Consider the following 23,024-nt stretch of genomic DNA (forward strand, 5'->3'; position numbering starts at 1 on the left):
TATTTAAACAAGCTTATGAGCCATTGATCAATTACAATTAAGAAGAGAAGCTAGAGAATCAAAGAGAAAACATCAAACCTCAAGTTTGAGCACTTTCAAGCCTATTTCATTCAATATTCATTTTTGCTTTCAAAAACACCATTTGTGCTCTATTGTATTCATATTTGAGTATTCTTTCTTTGTTCTAGAATTGTGCAAACATATTGCCTTGTGAGGTTTTTCTGTAAGTTTGCGTAATTTGTATTCTTCTCTTTGAGAGAGACTGTTCTCAAGAATTTGGGGTATAATTCTTGAGGGAGTTGTAAGGTTACTCTTTGTCCTCAAAATAAAGAAAAATTAGTGAATTTGTTGGAAAATCCTTAGTGTGGATAGCTAAGGTAGTGGAGTAGACTTTGGTTGAGAAAGTCGAATCACTCTAAATCGATGTGCAAATATTTTCTATTTTCTGCAAAAGCTTCCACCAAAATTTTAATTGTCAATTCACCCCCTCTTGGCTATTTTATCGATCGATTAACTCAACAAGATGTTATAAGGTTGATTGAAAATTGATTTCATGCTTAAATCGAAGCAAAACCATGAAAACATAGTTTTAAAGGATAAAGAATTCGACTATGATGTATTTGAGTGAGAAAAATTATGGAAAAATATATAAGGTCTGGAAATGATGTAGGAAGTATTCTACAAGCCTTAGAAAAATTCAGGGACCATTTTATAATTTTTGAAAAGTTAGGGACCAATTCAATAATTTTGAAAAAGTTGTGAATGGATGTATAATTGCCTAATAGTTGATATACTATGCTAGAAATTACTGTTTGGAATTGAAATGAGTGTTTAGATGTGAAATATGATCATTTTGGAAGTTTGAAAAGATTGATGATTTAAGTGCAATATTCACATAGTTGGGGTGCTTAAATGTAATTGTACTTTTGTAAAAACATTTGAATGGTAATAATTTCATTGCTGGAATTTTGGTATTAAGAATCTAAGTGATAAAATGGTGAAGGACAATTTTGTGTAAATTGGAAAAGTTGGAGCCAATATTAAAAGGAATTATTAAGTGAAGTATTTTGGTAGAAAATGTGTTTCAAGTATATTATGGATTTTGTTTTGGGGATGTGTTTATGTTAGTACAATACTAACATATGTATCGTTATGAATTTATGATTTATACAGATCGTGATTGATTTGTGATCGAAGCAAGTCAAGTATAAAAGGGTTTATTGTGGATCATATTGAGGCATATACTTTGGAATATATAAAGTGTCAATGTGAGTGCAATACATGCATGACATTGTACATAGATGTTTTATACATCATATACATAGATTTTTATACATCATCAGAAAGACTTGCAATAAATCGACCTTGTTTATATCAGTATGATATTATGTCATTTTTATAACTTCGATATGACATTGATATGTCATAGTGTGAAATTATAATGCATTGATCATGAATAATGTGATATTTTACCATGGATGTTATTTTGGGTTTGAACTGCCCTAATGTTAAATATATGGTTATATGATACCATGGATAAATGAATTAGACTATATGCCCAAGTAAGTCATTGAGGGACAGGGTATAGTTGACATGCCATATAGTCCAACAACAGGCTGCATATTCGGGATTACACTATAGTATAATTAGTGTATATGGTGGGCACGACCTTATGTGTCATATTCGGGACTGTACTTAAGGATACCTAGTACAGATGGTGGACACGACCTTATGTGTCATACTCGGGATGCATTACGGTATATATATTTGACTCGTGTACCCAGGGTCCTCAGGGTTTTATATTGGGCTATGGTTTATGGTTTATGGTTTATAGTCTATAGTTTACTGGTTAATGAATGATAAACATACAAATAAGCTTACGAGTTTATGGAAAAATGATAAATATATTGGTAAAAAACTTTATATTCGGTTATATTATGTTGATTATGGTAAAATATTGGACATGCAGGTAACATGATCTTATGACATTTGTTTATGACACTGAATTTCATGCATTAGTTGTATTGTATTATTTATTGTTTTAATTGTCTCACTAAGTATATACTTAGCGTGTGATGATTTTCACGCGTAGGTAAAAAGCTAAGAATAGAGTAAAGAGTACAGGTCACTCCGAGCATCCAGGAATACACTACAATATCAGTAAGACATCCTATGATATAATTTTGACTTTGTTAGTGGCATGTAATTATTAATGTCCTAGTTGCTTTGTTGAACTATTTTGAAAAATGGTTTGTAATAGTTAAACTAAACTGTTTTACTCTATTTTAATATGATAGCATAAATCCATATTAATTTATTATTCGGTAAACACATATTTAGTCATTCAACTACCATTTTTATGCATTTATGGTCACTCAACTATTTTTTTTTCAAAATTATTCATAACGTTGTGTTTTTGTCACATGTTAGAAAAATTTAAGGGTAAGAAAAACTCGACTCGACTCGAAAAATTAATTTTTTTTTTTCAATTTTGAGTTATTCTAGTCAACTCGAATTATAAATTCGGTTTTTGAGTTAGAGTTGAGATGAAAATTTTAATTTTCGGGTTACTCGAAAAATTGAAAAATTGACTAAGTATTTTGATAATTTTACATTTTAGTTCATGTTTTCATTATTTCTTCAATTCCTCCTTCATTTTCAGCTCATTTTTACCAAATTTAAACCGCATGCTCCTAAATCATAGTAGAATACATGTGTACTTTCAATTCTTCTTTTTGGTAACAATTTTTATTTTTCAATTTAGTCCTTCAATTTTTCATAATCTCCATTTATTTCAATTCGTCATTTATTTTAAGTCTTTTTTTACCAAATTTGAGTCACATGCTCCTAAACCATAATAGAATACGTGTGTACTTTCAATTCCTTTTTTTGATAACAAATTCATTATTTTTTTATTTAGTCCTTTAATTTTTCATAATCTCCTTATTTCTTCAATTCCTCATTTATTTTAAGTTCGTTTTTACCAAATTTGAGTTGTATGCTCATAAACTATAGTATCAAATTTAAGGACTTTGGTGCTCAATTTCGTTAGTCATCTGTCTCCCAGGATACAACAACTTATGGTCAACTACAATGCATATCTACATATATCACGAACGAGTTTTGCCTTCGACTAGCACCGAAAAACTAGAGGAAGATAAATTTTTTCTTCTTTTGAATTTGTCAAAGAACTTGCTGAAAACTTGTAAAACTTGTAACTTGTGTTTAGCTTAAAATATTAACTACTATTTATAGGAGATTTTCAAGAGATATTTAATTCAACTAGATATCTTTTAATATTCTACGTTAAACATATAATAATATATTTTAATTTGAAATATTCAAAAGATAAAACTCATTTTAACTTTCAAACTTAAATATATATTATTTTAATTTGAAATATATAAAAGTATATAATTATTTTTAATATTAAAAGTTAAAAAAATAACAATTACCATTTTAAATTTACATATTCAAAGAATAATTATCCTACTAATATTCAAATTAAATAATATATTTAATTTACAATAGTTAAAAGGACTATGAATTTAATATAAATATTAAATCCATCAATTAAAATCATCATTTTTCCAACAAATTTTTCTCCATTTCTTGATAAATATATGGCCTAGGGATAAGCACATGACCTAAACCTGGCGAGTTTTGATATGATTCTGTTTGATAGGGTCAATTTTTTTTAAAAAAAAATTAGTTCGAATCAGGTCGGATTTGAGTTTATGATGAAAAATACCCTACCCAACTCCAAAAATAATTTAAATTTATCTTATATATTTAGGGATAATTAATAATAACCTTCTATGTATTATTTTTTCAATTAGATCTCTATTTTTAATGAATAACAATAATATTTTTTTATATATTTTTATTTCGGGTTAAGTCAAGTTGAGCTTTAGTTTTATATTAAAAAGTTTGATTCGGTTTGAATCGGTTCAAATAAAATTACCCCTAAACTCATGTCAAGTCGGATTTCGAGTGAAGATATATATTTTCAGATTGGGTCGGGTTTCTATAGTATCCTAATATGGCCTATAGAACTAGTTGGATTAATTAAACAAGCTTTGTTTCAGTTCTATTTGGCGCTTAGGTCATAAGAGTACGACATCGAAATGTCGCTTTCAACGGCATTTCGAGGCTAGGCTGCTTCCTCAGATCGTGCACCGATTGAGGTGTCGTTGCAGAGACTTATAAATCTTGTTGGGCCATTATCTCTTATAATTTTTTTATATTTATTTATTTATAAATGTGTTTTATATTTTTAGTGTTTATGATCTTTTAATTTCTTAAACTAAATTAACCATGATTACAATTTCTAATATATATATATATATATTTATAATTTTATGATTTTATTTATTAAATATAATATTTTAAACTCTAAACCATAAACCTTAAAATTATTTAAGTAAATTAATGGATTCATTAAACTATACACTTCTTATAGCAATTCAACTGAACAATTATGATATATAATATTTTTAAAGCTACCGGCAGTAGTATTACTAGTTTAGTAGTACTAAATTAAGCCTCGTGACCTTGGTTGCGAACCATAATGGAGGTTGAAAATGCAAAACTATGTGAGAAAAGCGTTTCAAGTCAAAAAGAGAATAAAGTTACTAGAAACTTGGTCAACAAAATAAGCTTAGAAGGGCAGAAATCATTAGCCTAGCAAACTTGTAGGAAGAAGAACCAAAATTGCAAGAGAAAGTAAAATGCCCGATCCAGCAAGAAGGCCTTGGCCTTTCACTCAGTCCCCCCATCGGGTTTCTCTTAGAATAAGAATGACTTGCAGTTGACTATTGCAGATAAAAAGTGCAAAAAGTTAAAATCGTATTCTTAGCTAAGTTTGTTTCAAGAATCAGTCATCGTGGAACATGCATTGGGTTACTTCCATGGTGAAATGCCCGATCCATGCTTTTGTTCCAAAAAGGAAAACCAAATGAGGAGCAAAGCTACCCCCATCGTGAAATATGCATTGGCCTTTATTCCAACTACGGCCTCGTTTCTTTCTTTATTTTTATTTTTCAAAGTCGTTAAAATTCTCTCTAAATTACATGATTTTATGTTCGGTCGCTATCTATTGTAACATAGGCTTTATCTTTAGTGTTGAGGAAGACAAATGACATGGAATAGCTAAGTATCGAAATCTTTTGTAAGTGCTACGAAAGCATTTTCTTTTCCTATGTAAAGAATTTGGTAGTAAAACAAGCCATATATAGTGTGCTCAATATCAAGTGAGCAATTAACAAGAGTGAAAAGAGTGTAGAGGGAAGAAAATGGCTGGGTTATTTATAAGCATCCTTAGTAGATTACAAAAGGCATGGAACGCATGGAACATCCGAGGGGCTATTTTGTTCAGTCTCTTGTTGCAGGTGGTACTGATTTTCGTGGCCCCAGTAAGAAAATCCGCGAGGAAAAAGGTCGCCATCTTACTCATTTGGATTCGTACTTGTTGGCTGACGCAGCTGCCAATTTTGCCGTTGGTCTCATATCCAACAGCCAACGCGGCCAATCTGATTCTGATAAGTCCGAGGATCCGGTGAAGAAAATTCTGAGCGGCCTAATGGCATTCTGGGCGCCATTCCTTTTATTACACCTTGGCGGCCCCGACACCATCACTGCTTTTTCTCTCGAGGATAATCAGCTTTGGCCGAGGCATTTGTTCGGCCTTGTTGTTCAAGCGGGGGCTGTTATCTATGTCTTCTTCCAGTCACTTCCCAACGACAAGCTAATGATCCCCACGATACTCATGTTTTGCGCTGGTATCATCAAGTACGTGGAGCGGACAGTGGCTTTGTATTTAGCGAGTCTGGACACATTTCGTGATTCGATGCTTAAAGATCAGGATGCTGACCCCAACTACGATAAGCTCATGGAGGAATACGCGAACAAGAGAGAGGCGGAGATTTCGACGAGAATCGATTTGACACCTGAGCCAGATAAAGAAACCAAGGCTTCTGATATTCCACCCAAGGAAGGCGAGCTGAATCATTTGGAAGTGGTGCACTATGGTTTTTACTACTTCGAAACATTCAAGGGATTCATCGTGGATTTCACCTTCAGCTTCCGTGAGCGCGACGAGAGCCGTGATTTTTTCTACAGGAGGACAGCTGAAGATGCTCTGAGGGTAATCGAGGTTGAACTCAACTTCATATATAGGACTCTCTATACCAAGCTGGAAGTTGTCTACTCTTGGTTCGGATCTATTTTTCGATTCCTAGCTTTTGGGTCGACTTTGGTTACTCTTGGAATCTTCCATTTCAAAACGAACAAAGATGCCTACGATGGAGTGGAAATTGGAATCACCTACACTTTGCTCCTTGGTGCCATTGTCCTGGATGTAATAACCATCTTCACCATGATTTTCTCAGATCGTACTTCTACGTTTATAAAGAACCTTGATCGTCCTTGTTGAAAGTCAAGCAATGCACCAAATTAAAAGTTCAAAGTTTGACAACCAATTTTGAAAAAATGGTTTTCAAAGTTTAGTAAATGTTTCTTTGAAAATGGTTTTCAAAGTTTGGTAAATGTTTCTTTGAAAAATGGTTTTTCAAAGTTTGGTAGTTGTTTGTTGAAATATTGTAATGGGATAATCATAATTAGTCACTAGACTTTAGGGTATTTACATGATTAAGTCCTTAAGTTTCAACTATAAATACCCTAGCTCATTTAGCTTCAAAACCATCCCAAAAATCATTTCTTTCTCCCAATACTAGAGAGTTTTCTTGTGAGTAGTGAGTGTTTTGTAAACACCTGTAAATTTTCTCTCTTAGTAAAGATCTGCTGCAGTCCGAGACGTAAGCACAATTGGTTGAACTTTGTTATCAATTTCGGGTATTATTTTTCCGCTTTTATTTCGTATTCTCACTAATCTGGTTATAGGAAAATTACTCGTTACTCGTTTATTTCCCAACAACTGGTATCAGAGCTTTTGGTTGTGAATTTTGTCAATTTTTTGTGAGGTTACTATTCATTACTATTCACGTGAATAGTAAATTTTGTGAATAGTAAACATTTTGTCGGCAATACAAGTTTGTCGACGGAGGTGTTATAATACACGGTGGTTCGCACAAATTGTCAGAAACGATCCAAAGAAGCCAGATTCGAGTGGGAGCGATGGCTGCAGACGAAGGGAATATGAAAATTGAAAAGTTCGATGGTGCGGACTTTGGCTTTTGGAAGATGCAGATTGAAGATTTTTTGTACCAGAAAAATCTATATCAACCTCTCTCAGAAAAACAACCAGAGGGCATGAAGAATGAAGACTGGGCTCTTCCCGACAGACAAGCCCTCGGAGTTATCCGACTGACGTTGTCCCGAAATATTACTTTCAATATAGCAAAGGAAAAGACCACGACGAGTCTTATGGCGGCTCTCTCCAGTATGTATGAGAAGCCATCGGCCTCAAACAAAGTTCATTTGATGAGACGATTATTCAATTTGTGGATGGCGGAAGGGGCATCAGTGGCTCAACACCTAAATGAGATCAACACAATCACAACCCAGTTAAGTTCTGTGGAAATTGAATTTGATGATGAAGTTCGAGCTTTAATTCTCTTATCATCTCTACCAGACAGTTGGAATGCTACTGTTACAGCAGTCAGCAGCTCGTCGGGAAACAGTAAATTAAAATTCGACGATGTTCGGGATCTGGTATTGAGTGAAGAAATTCGACGAAGAGAATCGGGTGAAGCATCAACCTCCTCAGCCTTGCACACGGAGTCTAGAGGGAGAACTTCAGAAAGAAATTTAAACCGAGGCAGATCAAAATCCAGAACGGGAAAATCAAAAACGGGAAAGAAAGATTTTACCTGTTATAACTGCGGCAAGAAGTGTCATTTTAAAAGAGATTGTCGAGCGCCGAAGAAAAATACTGGCGCACAGGATTCTGCCAACGTGATAGAGGAGACAGGTGATGTCATGATTCTAAGCGTCAATAGTCCGATTGAATCATGGATATTGGATTCAGGGGCATCTTTCCACTCCACCCCATGCCGAGAAATCATGGAGAACTATGTCAGTGGTGATTTTGGGAAGGTTCATCTAGCTGATGATGAAACCTTGAAGATCGTCGGAAAAGGAGACATCCGACTAAAGTTGCCAAACCAGACCACCTGGACACTAAAAGGAGTGAGACATATTCCTGGCCTCAAAAGAAATTTGATTTCTGTAGGACAGCTTGATGGTGAAGGATTTAGCACAACCTTTTCAGGCTGTGAATGGAAGATTACCAAAGGAGCACTCGTCATTGCTCGTGGTAAGAAAACTAGTACTCTCTATATAACCTCAAATTTAGAGAATATCATTGCAGTAGCAGATGCTGATGGAAAATCAAACCTATGGCACCAAAGGCTTGGCCATATGAGCGAGAAAGGGATGAAGACACTTTTGTCAAAGGGGAAGCTGCCGGATCTAAAGAATATAGATGTCGGACTATGCGAGGATTGCATCTTTGGCAAACAAAAGAAAGTTAGTTTTGCAAAGATTGGTAAGACACCCAAGGCTGAAAAGTTATAGTTGGTTCATACTGATGTATGGAGACCATCTCCAATTCCATCTCTTGTCACCTTCATCGATGATTCTACAAGGAAGGTGTGGGTTTATTTTCTGAAGAAGAAATCAGAAGTCTTTGATACCTTCATAAAATGAAAGGCCATGGTGGAAAATGAGACTGGTCTGAAAGTCAAACAGTTGAGGTCTGACAATGGAGGAGAGTACATACATCGTAGATTCAGAGATTTCTACGCAAACAATGGGAACAAGATAGAGACAACAGTTCCCATAACACCGCAACAGAATGGCGTAGCAGAGCGCATGAACAGAACTCTGAATGAACGTGCCAGAAGCATGAGGATACATGTCGGATTGCCCAAATTTCTATGGACTAAAGCAATCAACACTGCAGCTTACTTGATCAACCGTGGGCCCTCAATTCCTTTGGATGGCAGAATACCAGAGGAAGTTTGGAGCAAGAAAGAAATAAACCTTTCACACTTAAGAGTGTTTGGTTGTATTTCTTATGTACACATAAACTCTGCTGAAAGAAGTAAACTTGATGCCAAGTCCAACAAATGTGTCTTTGTTGGTTATGGTGGTGATGAGTTCGGTTACCGGTTTTGGGACTATGAAAATCGGAAGATCATCAAAAACAGAGATTTCATTTTCAATGAGAATGTGATGTGCAAAGACAGATCAACCATAGAATCAAGTAGCTCAAATACCGAAGCTGAAACAAAGGAATTTGCTGAGTTCGAGGAGATTTCTAGAAATGATGTTCAGATCAATCCTGAAGCAGTTTAAGAAGAACCAGGCACACCGGAACTAAGACGCTCCTCCAGAATTCCTAAACCAACCCAACGGTATTCTCCTTCTTTGCACTACTTGTTGCTTACTGACAATGGTGAACCAGAGTGCTATGATGAAGCAATGCAAGTGGACGATTCAATCAAGTGGGAGTCTTCCATGAAAGATGAGATGGACTCGCTTATGTCAAATCAGATGTGGGAATTAGCTGAATTACCACCAGGCAAGAAAGCGCTTCATAACAAGTGGATTTACAGGATCAAAGAAGAGCACGATAGGAGCAAACGCTACAAAACAAGATTGGTTGTCAAAGGCTTTCAGCAAAAAGAAGGTATTGACTACAATGAAATTTTCTCTCCAGTTGTAAAACTGTCTACAATCAGACTGGTGTTGAAAATTGTAGCTGCAGATAATTTACATCTTGAGCAAGACAGCTTTCCTTCATGGTGATTTGGAGGAAGAAATCTATATGAGGCAGCCAGAAGGCTTCATAGAGGCAGGTAAGAAAAACCTGGTATGCAGGTTGAAGAAGAGCTTGTATGGTTTAAAACAAGCTCCTAGACAATGGTACAAGAAGTTCGATAGTTTCATGAGTAGCAATGGTTTTACCAGATGCCAAGCAGATCATTGTTGCTACATCAAGAGGTTCGACAACAACTTCATTATTTTATTGTTGTACGTTGATGACATGCTCGTTGCAGGTTCAGACATGCAAGAGATTATAAACTTGAAGCAAAAATTGTCAAAGCAGTTTGCTATGAAGGATCTGGGCACTGCAAAGCAAATTCTTGGGATGAGGATCAAGAGAGACACAAAGTCAGGGACTTTGATGTTATCACAGGCTGAGTACATCAACAAAGTACTCTCCAGGTTCAACATGCAAGATGCTAAACCAGTAAGTACACCTTTAGGTGTTCATTTTAGACTCTCCAAAGAACAGTCACCAAAGACGGAGGAAGAACGTGCACACATGGTAAAGGTGTCGTATGCCTCAACAATTGGAAGTCTGATGTATGCCATGGTTTGTACCAGATCAGATATTGCTCATGCAGTGGGAGCTGTTAGCAGGTACATGAATAATCCAGGCAAGGTACACTGGGAAGCAATCAAATGGATCCTCAGATATCTGCGCGGTACTACAAACAAAGCACTTTGTTTCAAAGGTGGAGATACGATATTGATAGGCTATGTAGATGCTGACTTAGCTGGAAATGTTGACATCAGAAGGAGCACTACAGGGTATGTCTATACTCTAGGAGGAACCGCAGTGAGTTGGGTTTCTCAACTACAGAAGATAGTTGCTCTCTCCACAACTGAAACAGAATATGTCGTTGTTACAGAAGCCAGCAAGGAGATGGTGTGGCTCCAAAGTTTCTTGGAAGAGTTAGGCAAGAAACAAGAAAACAATGTCTTGTATTGCGACAGTCAAAGTGCTATCCATCTAGCAAAGAAACTGTCTTTTCATTCCAGGACGAAGCACATACAATTACGGTATCATTTTATCCGGTCTCTTTTAGAAGATGGGATTTTGAAACTTGAAAAGATTAGTGGAGCTCAAAATCCGGCAGACATGTTGACAAAGAAGGTGACCACGACAAACTGAAGTTGTGTTCAACTTCAGTTGGCATGCTGGAGTAACAAGACCAGAAATGTTGCTGCATTGATCGAGGTGTGAAGACAAATTAAAATCAGTCTTCAAGTGGGAGATTGTTGAAAGTCAAGCAATGCACCAAATTAAAAGTTCAAAGTTTGGCAACCAACTTTGAAAAAATGGTTTTCAAAGTTTGGTAAATGTTTTTTTGAAAATGGTTTTCAAAGTTTGGTAAATGTTTCTTTGAAAAATGGTTTTTCAAAGTTTGGTAGATGTTTGTTGAAATATTGTAATGGGATAATCATAATTAGTCACTAGACTTTAGGATATTTACATGATTAAGTCCTTAAGTTTCAACTATAAATACCCTAGCTCATTTAGCTTTAAAATCATCACAAAAATCATTTCTTTCTCCCAATACTAGAGAGTTTTCTTGTGAGTAGTGAGTTTTTGTAAACACCTGTAAATTTTCTCTCTTAGTAAAAAATCTGCAGCAGTCCGAAGACGTAAGCACAATTGGCTGAACTCCGTTATAAATTTCGGGTATTATTTTTCCGCTTTTATTTCGCATTCTCACTAATCTGGTTATAGGGAAATTACTCGTTACTCGTTTATTTCCCAATAGTCCTACCCATGGGATCTGCGCATCTGTCTTCAGCATTTTCCTCGCCCTCAAGAAACCGCGGTGGCATCGTTGTAAATGTCCAGTGGCTGAAGATCGGCACCGACATCATCTGTTGGCCACTTGCTTTGCATTTCGAAGGTGGTCTGGATCCATCTCATCACACAACTTAATAAGGTATTGTCTGAAAAGCCATATGGAAAGCATCCATGAATTCCCAAGTTTGTGTCAAATCGTGGTTGGAAAAATATTTCATTTCTTCGGGTTCGATCCAGTCAAAGAAAAGGTTCGTTTGGGGTTCGATCGAGTCAAAGATTATGTTGGTTTGGTGTTGCTTCATTTGGGGTTCTATCGAGTCAACATAAGGGTTATCTCTTGTTTTATCAATATCATATGCCCTTGTAGATTTTTATGGCGTATCAGCAATAGTTTTCCAGGGTGTATAAAAAAAACTCTCTCCTGGCCGTTTACCAAAATTTACAGCTGGTTTGAAGATACTCTGGATGAGTTTTTTTATGTGTCCCTTGAGCCATTCACTAAGGAGCTATGGGAATTCATCTTCAGTGAGCTAAAGAAGAAAGCCGAGTTCGCAGATAATCCAGAAACTGCAAAGAGGATATCGTCGGCCAGAGGCGAGTGGGCTTTGACGGATACCGATTCTGAGCACGATCGTAGCAAGATACTCAGGTATGTGAGTGATGTTCCATATGATGAGAGCATTCTCTTGTGGCACATTGCGACTGATCTATGCTACCAAACTGAAAAGGAGGAGACCAAGTCGAAAAACGGTGGCGAGAATCTGAAATACATGCACTTCAGCAAAATACTGTCGGATTACATGCTGTATCTTCTCATATTTCAGCCGACCATGATGTCCGCCGTGGCTGGTATCGCGAAGATAAGATTCCGATACACGTGTGCGGAGGCTAGAATTTTCTTTCAGAGACGGAATTTACGTCGAAACGAAGACAAGAAGCCTTGCGGAGAAATATTGTCGGTGAATACGGATGTTGTACCTGAGCAAGTGAAGGGAGACCGAAGCAAATCGGTGTTCTTCAGTGCAAGCATACTGGCCAAAGAGCTGAAGAGGATGGACGATGAAGACAAGGAGAATAAGTGGATGATAATGAGCAGAGTGTGGGTGGAACTAGTGTCGTACGCGGCGAGTCGTTGCAGAAAAAATACACACGCTGCAGAGGTAAGCAAAGGTGGACAGCTTATCTCCTTCTTTTGGTTGTTGATGGTTCACTTTGGTCTTGGGGAGCAGTTCCAGATCAACGAAGGACTTGCAAGAGCCAAATTGATCATAGAAAAGTAATATACCCAAATCCTCCCCTGCTGTTGTTTTCATGCATTTTTCTTTCTTTCCTGTTACCGTCAAGCAATAACTGAAAGCTGTTAGCCGTTGTAACTGATGGGCCCAATGATAGTTATATGGGTCCCTTTAAATAGTCTAGTTTGTATTGGGCTTGCTCATCTAATTTCTATCAATAAAATATGAAAGTGTTCTTTCTTCAAAGCATCTTCTTCCTTTGTTCTTCTCTCTTTCTCCTACTCGCCTGTATTTCCAGTTTGTGCATTCTGAAGATTCAATCAATGTGGAATTGTACTTGCCTCAAATATATTAAAGAGAGGATTTGGAATTAATTCTTATTCCATGCTTCCAATTTACATATCTCATGTGTGTCAACAAGAATTTCGAAGGGACTTGATGCTTGACTCTGACTAGTTGGCAAGTCCACCGTCTTTGATTTTTAAGAAATGTAATGGAACCCTAAACCTTAAATTGATATACTATCTGGCTTATTTATTCAAATGGATTTTTTTGTGTGTGTTTCGTTTTGTAACGTGTATTTTCTGTGTTTTAAGTTCAATAGATAATGGATTCATCCCATATTGAGGGGGGATGGATTAATGAGAAACCCAAAAAAATTGGGTTAAATTGTTATATTAGGCCAGACGGAAATATTAATCAGTCCATTAAGTCACTCATGATTTTCTCGTAGTATCTACGATAAATGTTATAATACAAATTATCTTGTTGACATAAAGAGTTTATCTAAAAATATTTATTTTTAAATGAATTCAGATAAGTGGAACCCATGGAATCCAATATTTTAATATATTTTAAGGAACCCGTCACGTCAACGTGATGAGTCCTCTTAAATAATTGTTTGATTTTCAAAATAAATATATATTTAACCGAGATTCATCACGTCGACGTAATGATTTCCTGAAAATATATTAAAATATTAAACCCCACAAGTTCCACTTCCCTGAGTCCTTTTAAAATTATTTTTTAGTCAAACTCATGATGTCGACAGAACGAGTTTGCCCTGCACTGTAATATTTAATGTAGATATCAAAATAAAATCATTGGTGGCCTAATAGGCCAATTAATACTTCCGCTCGGCCTAATGGGCCAATTTTAATTGTCCATATATTTTTCATCAGTGGGCCTAATGGGCCAACCCGAAAATTAAAATAAAAGCGGGAAAAAAATACTCGGTCACTCAAACAGAGCAAGAGCGAAGAAACAAAGAGAAGAGTAGGAGAAAAGCGAAATATGAGCGAAGAAAATTTGGAAGAATGGGATGCAAGTTTCTTGGAGGAACTTATTCAAGTTGAAGAGTTTGCTCTTTCTTGTTCTTATGTTAACCAAAACAATCGCACTTCTTCTTTTTCTTCTTCCTATTTACCGCCGGAGTCGCCTCCATCGTCAACCCCTGAATTTTCTGTCGCCTCCATCTCGAACTGATTCCATCTCTTACTCGCCTCCGAGAGAGCTCTCCCAGATACCAATAGATTTGGGTGACGCCTCGAATTCGAGTGGCTTTATTGCTAAATGTGCCACTCATTCGACTCCGGTGCGTCGCGATGGAAGTTCTGCTAACGCTGAGGATCTCGAAATCGAGCTCCTAAAGGTTAATGTTTCAGTCTTGCTTACTTTGAGTTCCCGTTACTGTGTTTACTTTTATGTTGGGGGGAAAAATGAAGTCAATTATTAAATATTATTATTCTATGATATTAAAAACTAAAAATATTAAAGATGAAAAAAAGAAGAGAGATGGTAGGAGAGAGAAAAGAAGAGAGAGATAAGTTGAAAGGGAAGATAATTTCCGGTGAGGTTTGGAAGGTCTTTGTCGATAATCTCAGTAGGAGAGTATCCCGACGTGAGCTGAGGGAAATCTTTTCGTCTCAGGGGGCTCTGGAAAGAGTTTTCACCCCAAAAGAAACTAGGAATCCTAAGTATAAATTTTTGACTTTTGCTTTTGTTCAGTTTGAGCGGGAATCTGGTTTAAATCAAGCGATAAATATGCTAAATGGATCATTGATAGATGGGAGAAGGATTACAGTTGGAGTAGCAAAATATGAGGATGCTCGTCCACTGATAGCGGGGAAAAACAGTCCAGTTAAACCAGTTCCAGTTTCGTCTGCAGCTGGACCTTCAAAGTTGAAAGAGATAGATCTTTCCTACAGGAGTGTTAGGGAAGACAGATCGTATAAAGATGTTTTATTGGCTAATTATGCAATGGGGCATACGGAGTTCCATTCTGAAGGGAGTCATAGGGAGAAAGTAAGGAAGAATATTCTGGAAATGTATATTTCGTCAGAGAGTTCGAGTTGGGTCAAAAGATCTTTAACGGGGATTATTAAGCTTTCCATTGATTTTAAGTCAGTTAAGGAGTCTCTCTTTAATGATGGCTTTGAAGTTCAGATCGCTGGCTGAGGTACGCTCGGAACTCCTGCATAATGACATTCAATTCGCATGAAGAGATGATGGAGGCATGGACAAAGAAGAAAGATGTTATAAGCTTTTGGTTTGACATATTGGATCTATTACTGAATGAGGATGGCATCCCTGTGGCTTTTTGCTAGGTTGAGCTATTAGGGATTCCTTTGTTATGTTGGAATTAATCATTCTTAGAACGAATAGATGGGAGATGGGGAAATAAGATAGAAATTCATGATTCCACTAAGAACAGGGACGATCTCTCTTCTGTGAGAATTCTTTTGAGAGTTGCTAGCCCTTTTGATGTGCCAGAATTTATTACTCTTGGATCCTATGGTAGATCGTTCAGAATTAATATCAAGTTTGGATCAATTTGTGATGATTCAAAGCCGTTTTTCAAAACTTCTCCGGCGGTCGGAGCAGTTGGAGAAAATTGTGGTGAGTTGAGATTTGAGGATGAGGAAGATAGGGATTTATCAGAATCTGAGGAAAGTCCAGTCAAATCAGCAGAGAAAGGCAGACAAAAAGTTGACTTTTGGCTGAATGAGGGAGCTTCTTTCGGCTCAGCAGGCTCTGATGGGGAAACACTTTCTCCAAGATTTACCAAACATGGGAAGGGTTTTACATAAGGACTGTCAGGTTTTCAGAACGTTGGGAAAAACAGAGAATGAGACTTTGCAGGTTTGGGTATTAGAAATTCAAAAAATTCGGCTGATGGGTCACAGGCCCAAACGGATGATTATGAGCTGTCTGGACTGGATTCTTCTAAGTTATTTCCTTCAGGGCCAGCATACTCAATTAATAAGTTTGGTAAACTGGTCCAAATTAGAAGACCAGTAGAGGAAAGCAGTGGTAAGAAGCAACTTAAGGAGGCCAGCAAAAATTCTGATCCATATGGCAATAAAGATGTGGAGGCTATAGAATCTAAATTTAGGTTGTTAGCTCTGAATTCAGAGTCTTCTAAAAGCCATTCCAGAGGTCGCTCCTTGTTTGTGCACAAAAGCTCGCTCTCTTCCAAGAGTGAGCCTTTAGTGAAGAGGAGAATGCCCAGATATAGCAGAGTTTACAGTAGAAGTAGGGAGAGGAAATTTTGGCATAGGAATGATTAGAAAGGAAATAATGTGGATGGGGTTGCTTCAGTTTCAAAGTCGGTTAAAGATCAATTATGCTCTTTTAGTCAACAGATTTCTAAAATAGCAGAGTCTAATATACATGGTAGAATGAATCCAAATTCAGTTTTGGAAATTGGTGTTAATGGTGCAGATGGTGAGCCTGCAGGATGTTCTTTCTCTCATTCAGCCCTAAACAGCAGAAGAGTTAAAAGATTGTTGCTAAGGGATGCCTTAGATCAAGTCACTATTTCTACAGCATCATCTCCAAAATTTTCAAATCTATTAGATGAAGCGATCGCTACATGGAAAGTTAGTCAGATTTTGGGAGTTTCTTTTAAGAAGGGGAATGAAGCTTTTCTGGAAAAAATTTTGAATTTAGAGAAGGGATGTAATATGGCCGTTTGAGGAGCCATATTGGAGATTTTGAGGGTTTTCAAGTTTTATTCATGAAGGATAACTTAGCCATAATTTCATGGAATATTAGGGGTTTGGGTAAAAAGGAAAAACAGAGAGCAGTGCAAAGATTAGTTTCAAACTCTCATCATTCTTTTCTTTGGCTTCAAGAAACCAAAGATGAGAAGTTACGAAGGTCCTTTCTAAGAATAAACGGGTTAAATGGCTTCCAAGGGGTTATTGAATCGCCAGCTATCGGTTCCTCGGGGGGGTTATTATGTTGTTGGGATGATAAAGTGTTTGAGATGGAAGACCATTGTATAAACAGGAGATTCATTGCGATTACAGGAAAATTCATATTTAACCAGTTCAGAAGTGTTCTTATTAATGTATATGGACCATCAATAGAGGAGGAAAAAAGGTTTTTTTTAAGAACTGAGTATGTTCATTTCTGCACAGAATCTGCCTGTTTGTGTTAGAGGGGATTTTAATGTTTATTTGTGTGAAGATGAGAAAATAGGTAGAGCTCATAACAGATTCTCTATGAGGATTTTCTCTCATTTTATTCAGTCTGTAGGTTTAATTAATCTGCCTATGGAAGGGGGAAGGTTTACTTGGTGTAATAACCAAGATGATCCTACATTTGTTAGATTGGATAGGTTCTTGGTGGATGGTCAATTCTTGGCTTCTTTTCCTGAGGTTACTCAGTCGCTTATTCCCAATTCAATTGCAGATCACAATGTTGTGTTGTTACATAATGGAGGATCTAATTGGGGAAATAAGCCTTTTAGATTGTTCAACTATTTGATGGAGGAAATTGGTTTTGAGTAAATGTTTAATCAAACTATCACAGATTGCAAGAAGCTCAGGAGAAAACCGGGAATTCTTAGTATCCTAAAGAACTCTAAACTAGCCATTAAACAGTGGACAGGGAAGAAAAACAAGTTCCCTGCTATTTCAGATTTAGAAAATAAAATTCAAAAGCTTGAGGAGGCAGCACAACAGAGGCTTGACAGTTCGGTACAGGAGATAATTGAAGAGTTAAGTGTTTGCAGATCAGAACTGTGGAGACTACATAGAATTGAGGAGCAGATTTGGCATCAAAATTCGAGACAGAGGTGGGTTAATGATGGAGATCAAAACACAAGATACTTTCACACTTGTGCCTCGGTGAGGAGAAATCAAAATGCGTTGAATGGCTTAAAAGTGGATGGGACTTTTACTCAAGATCCAGATGTTATCAAAGCTACTGTTAAAGATCATTTTTTCAGAGTTTTTAATGAGAGGTCTACTTTAGATGTTGAAGACATTGGGCTGACTTTTCCTAGAATTTCCTTGGTTCAAAGTGGTCTTTAAGAGAAGGATTTCTTTGAGGAGGAAGTGTGGGAGACTTTAAAGTCTTGTGATAGTAATAAAGCCCCGAGACTAGACGGTTTGAATTTGGGCTTCTTCAAAAGGTTTTGGCATGTGCTAAAGGGTAACATTATGGATTTGTTTCACAAATTCTATTTGGGAAAGGAATGGGAGCATGGTATCAACCATACTTTCATCACTCTTATTTCTAAAGGAACTAACAATGGGAGTCTAGATGATTTTAGACCAATTAGCTTAGTTAGAGGAGTTTACAAGATTTTATCCAAGTGTCTTGCAAGGAGGCTCGGAAGTTGTTTAGGAGAAATCATAAGCCCGACTCAATTTGCTTTCATACCCGGTCGTCAAATTTTGGATTGCTCTCTCATTGCTAATGAGGGCATTGATTATTGGAGGAAAAAAGGGTTAAAGGGTTGTGTTTTTAAAGTTGATTTCAAGAAGGCCTATGATATTGTTGATTGGCCTATACTGTTCATGGTGATGGAAAAAATGGGTTTCGGCTCTACCTGGATCGAATGGATCAGGAAATGTGTCACTATAGCTTCGATTTCGGTATTAGTTAATGGGGTTTCATCGGAGGAGTTTCAAATGGCCAAGGGGCTTAGACAGGGTTGTTCACTCTCTCCCTTATTATTTAATCTAGTAGGGGAATTGCTGAATTTATTAATCCTAAGGGCTGTTTCAGAGGGTTTATTTTCCGGATTGAAAGTTGGCAAGGAGGAAGGGGCTGTCAATCTATTACATTTACAGTTTGCGGATGATTTAATTACTTTTGTGGGGCTTCGAAGATGCAGATTTTGAATGTTAAGAGAGTGCTAAGAGTTTTTGAGGTGATGTCAGGGTTACAAGTTAACTTAAAGAAGAGCAGACTGTTTGGAGTAAACGTATCTCAAGAGGAGGTTCAAAATTGGGCTGATTCAATTGGCTGTGATGTTGGTAGTTTCCCCTCTAACTATCTAGGTCTTCCACTAGGTGCAATAAAGAATTCCTCATTTATTTGGGATTCGGTAGTGCAGAACTTTCAATCAAAATTGGCAGGTTGGAGGGCAGCTACTCTATCATTAGCTGGAAGATTGGTTTTGATCAAATCTGTTTTATGCTCACTGCCTACGTTTTATCTGTCGATGTTTAAGATTCCAGCTTCAATTCTTAAGTCTCTCAATTATATTATGGCTAATTTTCTATGGGGAGGTGGCATGGGTAAAAATAAAATTCATTGGGTTAATTGGGAGGAAGTGTGTAAACCCAAGAATGAGGGAGGATAGAGAGTTCGTAATCTGAATTACATGAACAGAGCATTGCTAGGGAAATGGTCTTGGAGGTTTGCAAACGAAAGAAATTCTGTTTGGAGGAGGTTTGTTTGTTCTAAATATAACTTTGATTCCTCAAGGCTTTTGTTCGATAGTAAGCTTCCATGTTCTATTTCTTGGCAGTGGAGATCAGTGACTAATAACTATTTCAAGCAAGACTCATTTGGTTCAAAGTTCCGTTCTTTATGTTATTTTCAAGTTGGGGATGGTAAACACATTCTTTTTTGGCAGGATGTTTGGGCTTCAGATTATCCGTTAAAGGTCCTATTCCCAAGACTGTTTTCGATTGCTGCTAATAATTAAGGAAAACTATGTGAGTTTGGGAAATTCCATTCATCGGGCTGGTTTTGGGATGTTCAAGTTAGAAGAAATTTAAATGATTGAGAGATGGAACAATGGTGTAATTTGATGACCATTATTTCTCATGTTTATCTGTCTAAAGATTCCAAGGATGGCTTGCTTTGGAAAGGTAGTGGCGATGGTATGTTTTCAGTCAGTTCTTGTGTTAAGAGATGTGCTACAGGTTCAGAGGAGTCTCAATTCTGGTTGAAAATTGTTTGGCGAGGAGTAGTACCACCAAAGGTTGAAACATTACTGTGGCAAATTGTGAAGCAAAAACTGGCTGTTAAATCTGAATTGATTAAAAGATGAGTTCAAGGTATTGATGATGTTTTATGTCCTCTTTGTAAAAAGGTTGAAGAGTCATCCTCGCATCTATTCTTTACTTGTCCAGTAGTGTGGTTATTATGGAACAAATTTTTACAGTTTTGGAATTTCAGTTATGTTCTTCATGCAGATGCTAAAACGTTTCTAATATGTTGGGATGAGTTAAAGTCTAATTCTACAATTTGGTCTTTCATTCCTGGGGCTGTTATTTGGACTATTTGGAAAACCAGAAATTTTATTATTTTTGAAGGGGGAAAGCTGGACCAGTTAGAACTGTTCTTCTTAGCAAGGGTTAGGCTTGCCTCGTGGTTTTTAGCTAAGTATAAGGACATCTCTATTCCTAAAGACTTTTTAATTTATGACCCTTCTTTAGGGGATTTACACTTGTCCACAATTTCATGAAGTCCTCTGTATTACCCTGGCTTCCTCCTCCTATAGGCTTCATAAAATTGAATGTGGATGCTACCACCACCAGTGATTGGTTGAAAAGCGGACTAGGAGGTATTTTAAGGGATCATTCGGGAGCAATTTTAGGTTATTTCCAGGAGCCTGATGGCCCGGGACCTCCGACATTAAAGGAACTCAAAGCTATCCAAAGGGGTCTGATTTTCGTCGCTTCTATTCAAGGGAGGGATAATGTTCGACTGATTGTTGAAAGCGACAGTAAGGTAGCAGTGGACTGGATTAGCATTGTTGATTCTTATCCAGTTGTGTATGCTGTTATTGTTAAGGATATTATTGATAATCTTAGGGTTTGTGGGGGGATCGTTAGATGGGTTGCTAGGTCAGCTAATTCGGATGCTGATGCCTTATCAAAGGCTGGTATAGGCTGAATTTTATGTGTTTTGTACTGATCAAGTGGGTTTCTTGTTCTTAATCAGAAGGGAGTTATGACTATTTGTAAGGGTTTATGGGATTTTATCTAGGTTGTAATCCTACTTTATTTTAATAAAGTTCTAATGCGCTCTTTTTCATCTTTCGCTGATTAAGAAGCTTATTCATAAGCTCCATTAATCAAGAAGGTGGTTTTTAATGAGGCCTTCAAATCTTATCAAAAAATTAAATATTATTATTATTTTTGTGAAATTGATGCTTTTACTGATTTTGACATGGGTATTTGGAAGATTAATAGGAGAGTATCGGAGATATTACCTATAAAAGAGAATTTTAATTGAAATATTGTTCATTGTTGCAGGAGTTGGGTCGTGTTTCAAGGCAGCTTGCAGACCTGGTATGTGTATTTTATTCTGAATGACTATGGTATGAATTTGTATGTCAAATAAAATATATCTGAAAGCAATTGTTGCTAGAATGTTGAAATAAAGTATTGGTGAAAAATATTCTACTTGTTTGGGATTGGACCTTTTGGAGATCATTTAAGTGAACAACTTTTTCATGCTACAAGTGTTTCCCCCCCCCCCCCCATCCGTTTAGGAACATGAGTGTTCAGAACTTAAGAAGGAAAGAAACAAGGAGGATCATGCTACAGTTTCCAATTCAAACAATGAGGCGAAAGTTGCTAATTTGAAAGACATCAGCTTCAATGACAGAGAACATGGAGTCCCTGTAGCCACTCATGATGGGGTTGTACAAAAAATTCCTAATAGAAAATCTTTCAACGATCAGATTGGTCTACGTACAGGTGAGAAGTTAATCAGAGACATATTTGAAATTGTTTAATCAGCCTTTCTAATTTAATTTTTAACATATTCTTTTCATGCCTATGTTCCTCGTCTTTGGTAGTCAAGTCAAGCTGTCAGGCAGTTAGAGTTCAGACAGATTTAAATGCTTCTCTTGTTCTTTCAGAGAAGTTGCTGGACATCTGGGGTTTGCTAAGCGAGCAAAAGTTTGGAAGAAATCTAATATCCAAGTTATTTGCAGTTTGTTCTGAAGATATTGATGTCCTGTGTGGGTTCATTAACAGTGAAACTACATTCGGTTAAGAGCTCTGTTGACATGGCTAATGAAGAGCTCCATTCATCCTTTTCTTAGTGCAGAAGCTGCAAAAGTATCTCATTTCTAATCTGCTCTGAAAAAGGTCTTGCTTAATCCTATAGTTTCTTATGGTTGTTTAAACTTTGATATGGCTACTACTTATACCATCTTTAGGGCAAAAAAAGTATGAGACATCAGCAATTAAAAACAAGATTTCTTATGAGAGTTTTCATGATAACTCCTAACTACCTAACTATTCTAACCTCTTTCTCCTAATCTCTACATCCAAAAATAAAGTTTCACTGTGATAAAGGTGCATACTAGTTCATTAGGCTTTCACATTGCGAGGTCTGGGGACTGGGGAGGGTCAAATATAACAGCCGGCCTCAACTCTTGATTAGAAGTTGGGCTATTTCTGCTACTTAAAAAGATGTGGGCTCCAGTTCCAAATGACAACAATCTTACTTTAGTGCCAAGGGTATCCTAAAATTCCAATCTTAAGATAGAATGAATTATTTATCTTCATTAGATCTATAGAAATTAGACATGGGATCATGACCTTATTTGCTACATTGATCTCTATTTGGAGCTAATGGTGATTTTAAGAGTTAATGGTTTCTGTGCTGATTGATTTATTTACATGTTGCATACCAGTAGTGGAATGTTGCAGCTGCAAGCTCTATTTGAATCTTTGTTTGATCTCTGTACTGGTGAAAATGTGAGTTGCAAATTTCTTATTTGAACTTGGTACGAGTATCGCTAAGGAATCTGTAATTTTAGTTGTTGAAGCAATGTGCTGTTAACCTTTCTCACGTAAGATATAATTGATTTTCATTGCTTAATATATACTAAATTAACATGCAATATTCATGTTAAAAATTTGGAAGATAAAAAGATATTATAGTGATTTCATCGCGCATTTATTAGATGGCAGTTGTGATGATTTTTCTGGTCCTTAAGACCTTGTAAT

General features: G+C 36.7%; 3 protein-coding genes across 3 annotated transcripts; all 3 read left to right on the forward strand.

The window, feature by feature from the left end:
• The first annotated feature begins 5,338 nt into the window (after positions 1-5,338).
• LOC120127521 lies at positions 5,339-6,433 on the forward strand. Its single transcript, XM_039145407.1, has one exon. The coding sequence runs from the start codon at positions 5,339-5,341 to the stop codon at positions 6,431-6,433; it is 1,095 nt and encodes a 364-aa protein (XP_039001338.1).
• A 5,297-nt stretch (positions 6,434-11,730) lies between these two features.
• LOC120127522 lies at positions 11,731-12,852 on the forward strand. The gene has a single exon (XM_039145408.1). The coding sequence runs from the start codon at positions 11,731-11,733 to the stop codon at positions 12,850-12,852; it is 1,122 nt and encodes a 373-aa protein (XP_039001339.1).
• LOC120127564 (protein SENSITIVE TO UV 2-like) lies at positions 12,517-22,151 on the forward strand. Its single transcript, XM_039145430.1, has 6 exons — positions 12,517-12,527; positions 14,090-14,458; positions 21,139-21,141; positions 21,315-21,350; positions 21,554-21,761; positions 21,926-22,151. Exons 2-6 carry the CDS (start codon positions 14,129-14,131, stop codon positions 22,060-22,062), a joined length of 714 nt encoding a protein of 237 aa, XP_039001361.1. The 5' UTR covers positions 12,517-12,527; positions 14,090-14,128; the 3' UTR covers positions 22,063-22,151.
• The last annotated feature ends 873 nt before the right edge of the window (positions 22,152-23,024 follow it).

The sequence above is a fragment of the Hibiscus syriacus genome, unplaced genomic scaffold, assembly GCF_006381635.1.
Source record: "Hibiscus syriacus cultivar Baekdansim isolate YM2019G1 unplaced genomic scaffold, ASM638163v2 tig00110469_pilon, whole genome shotgun sequence".
NCBI classification, from domain to species: domain Eukaryota; kingdom Viridiplantae; phylum Streptophyta; class Magnoliopsida; order Malvales; family Malvaceae; genus Hibiscus; species Hibiscus syriacus.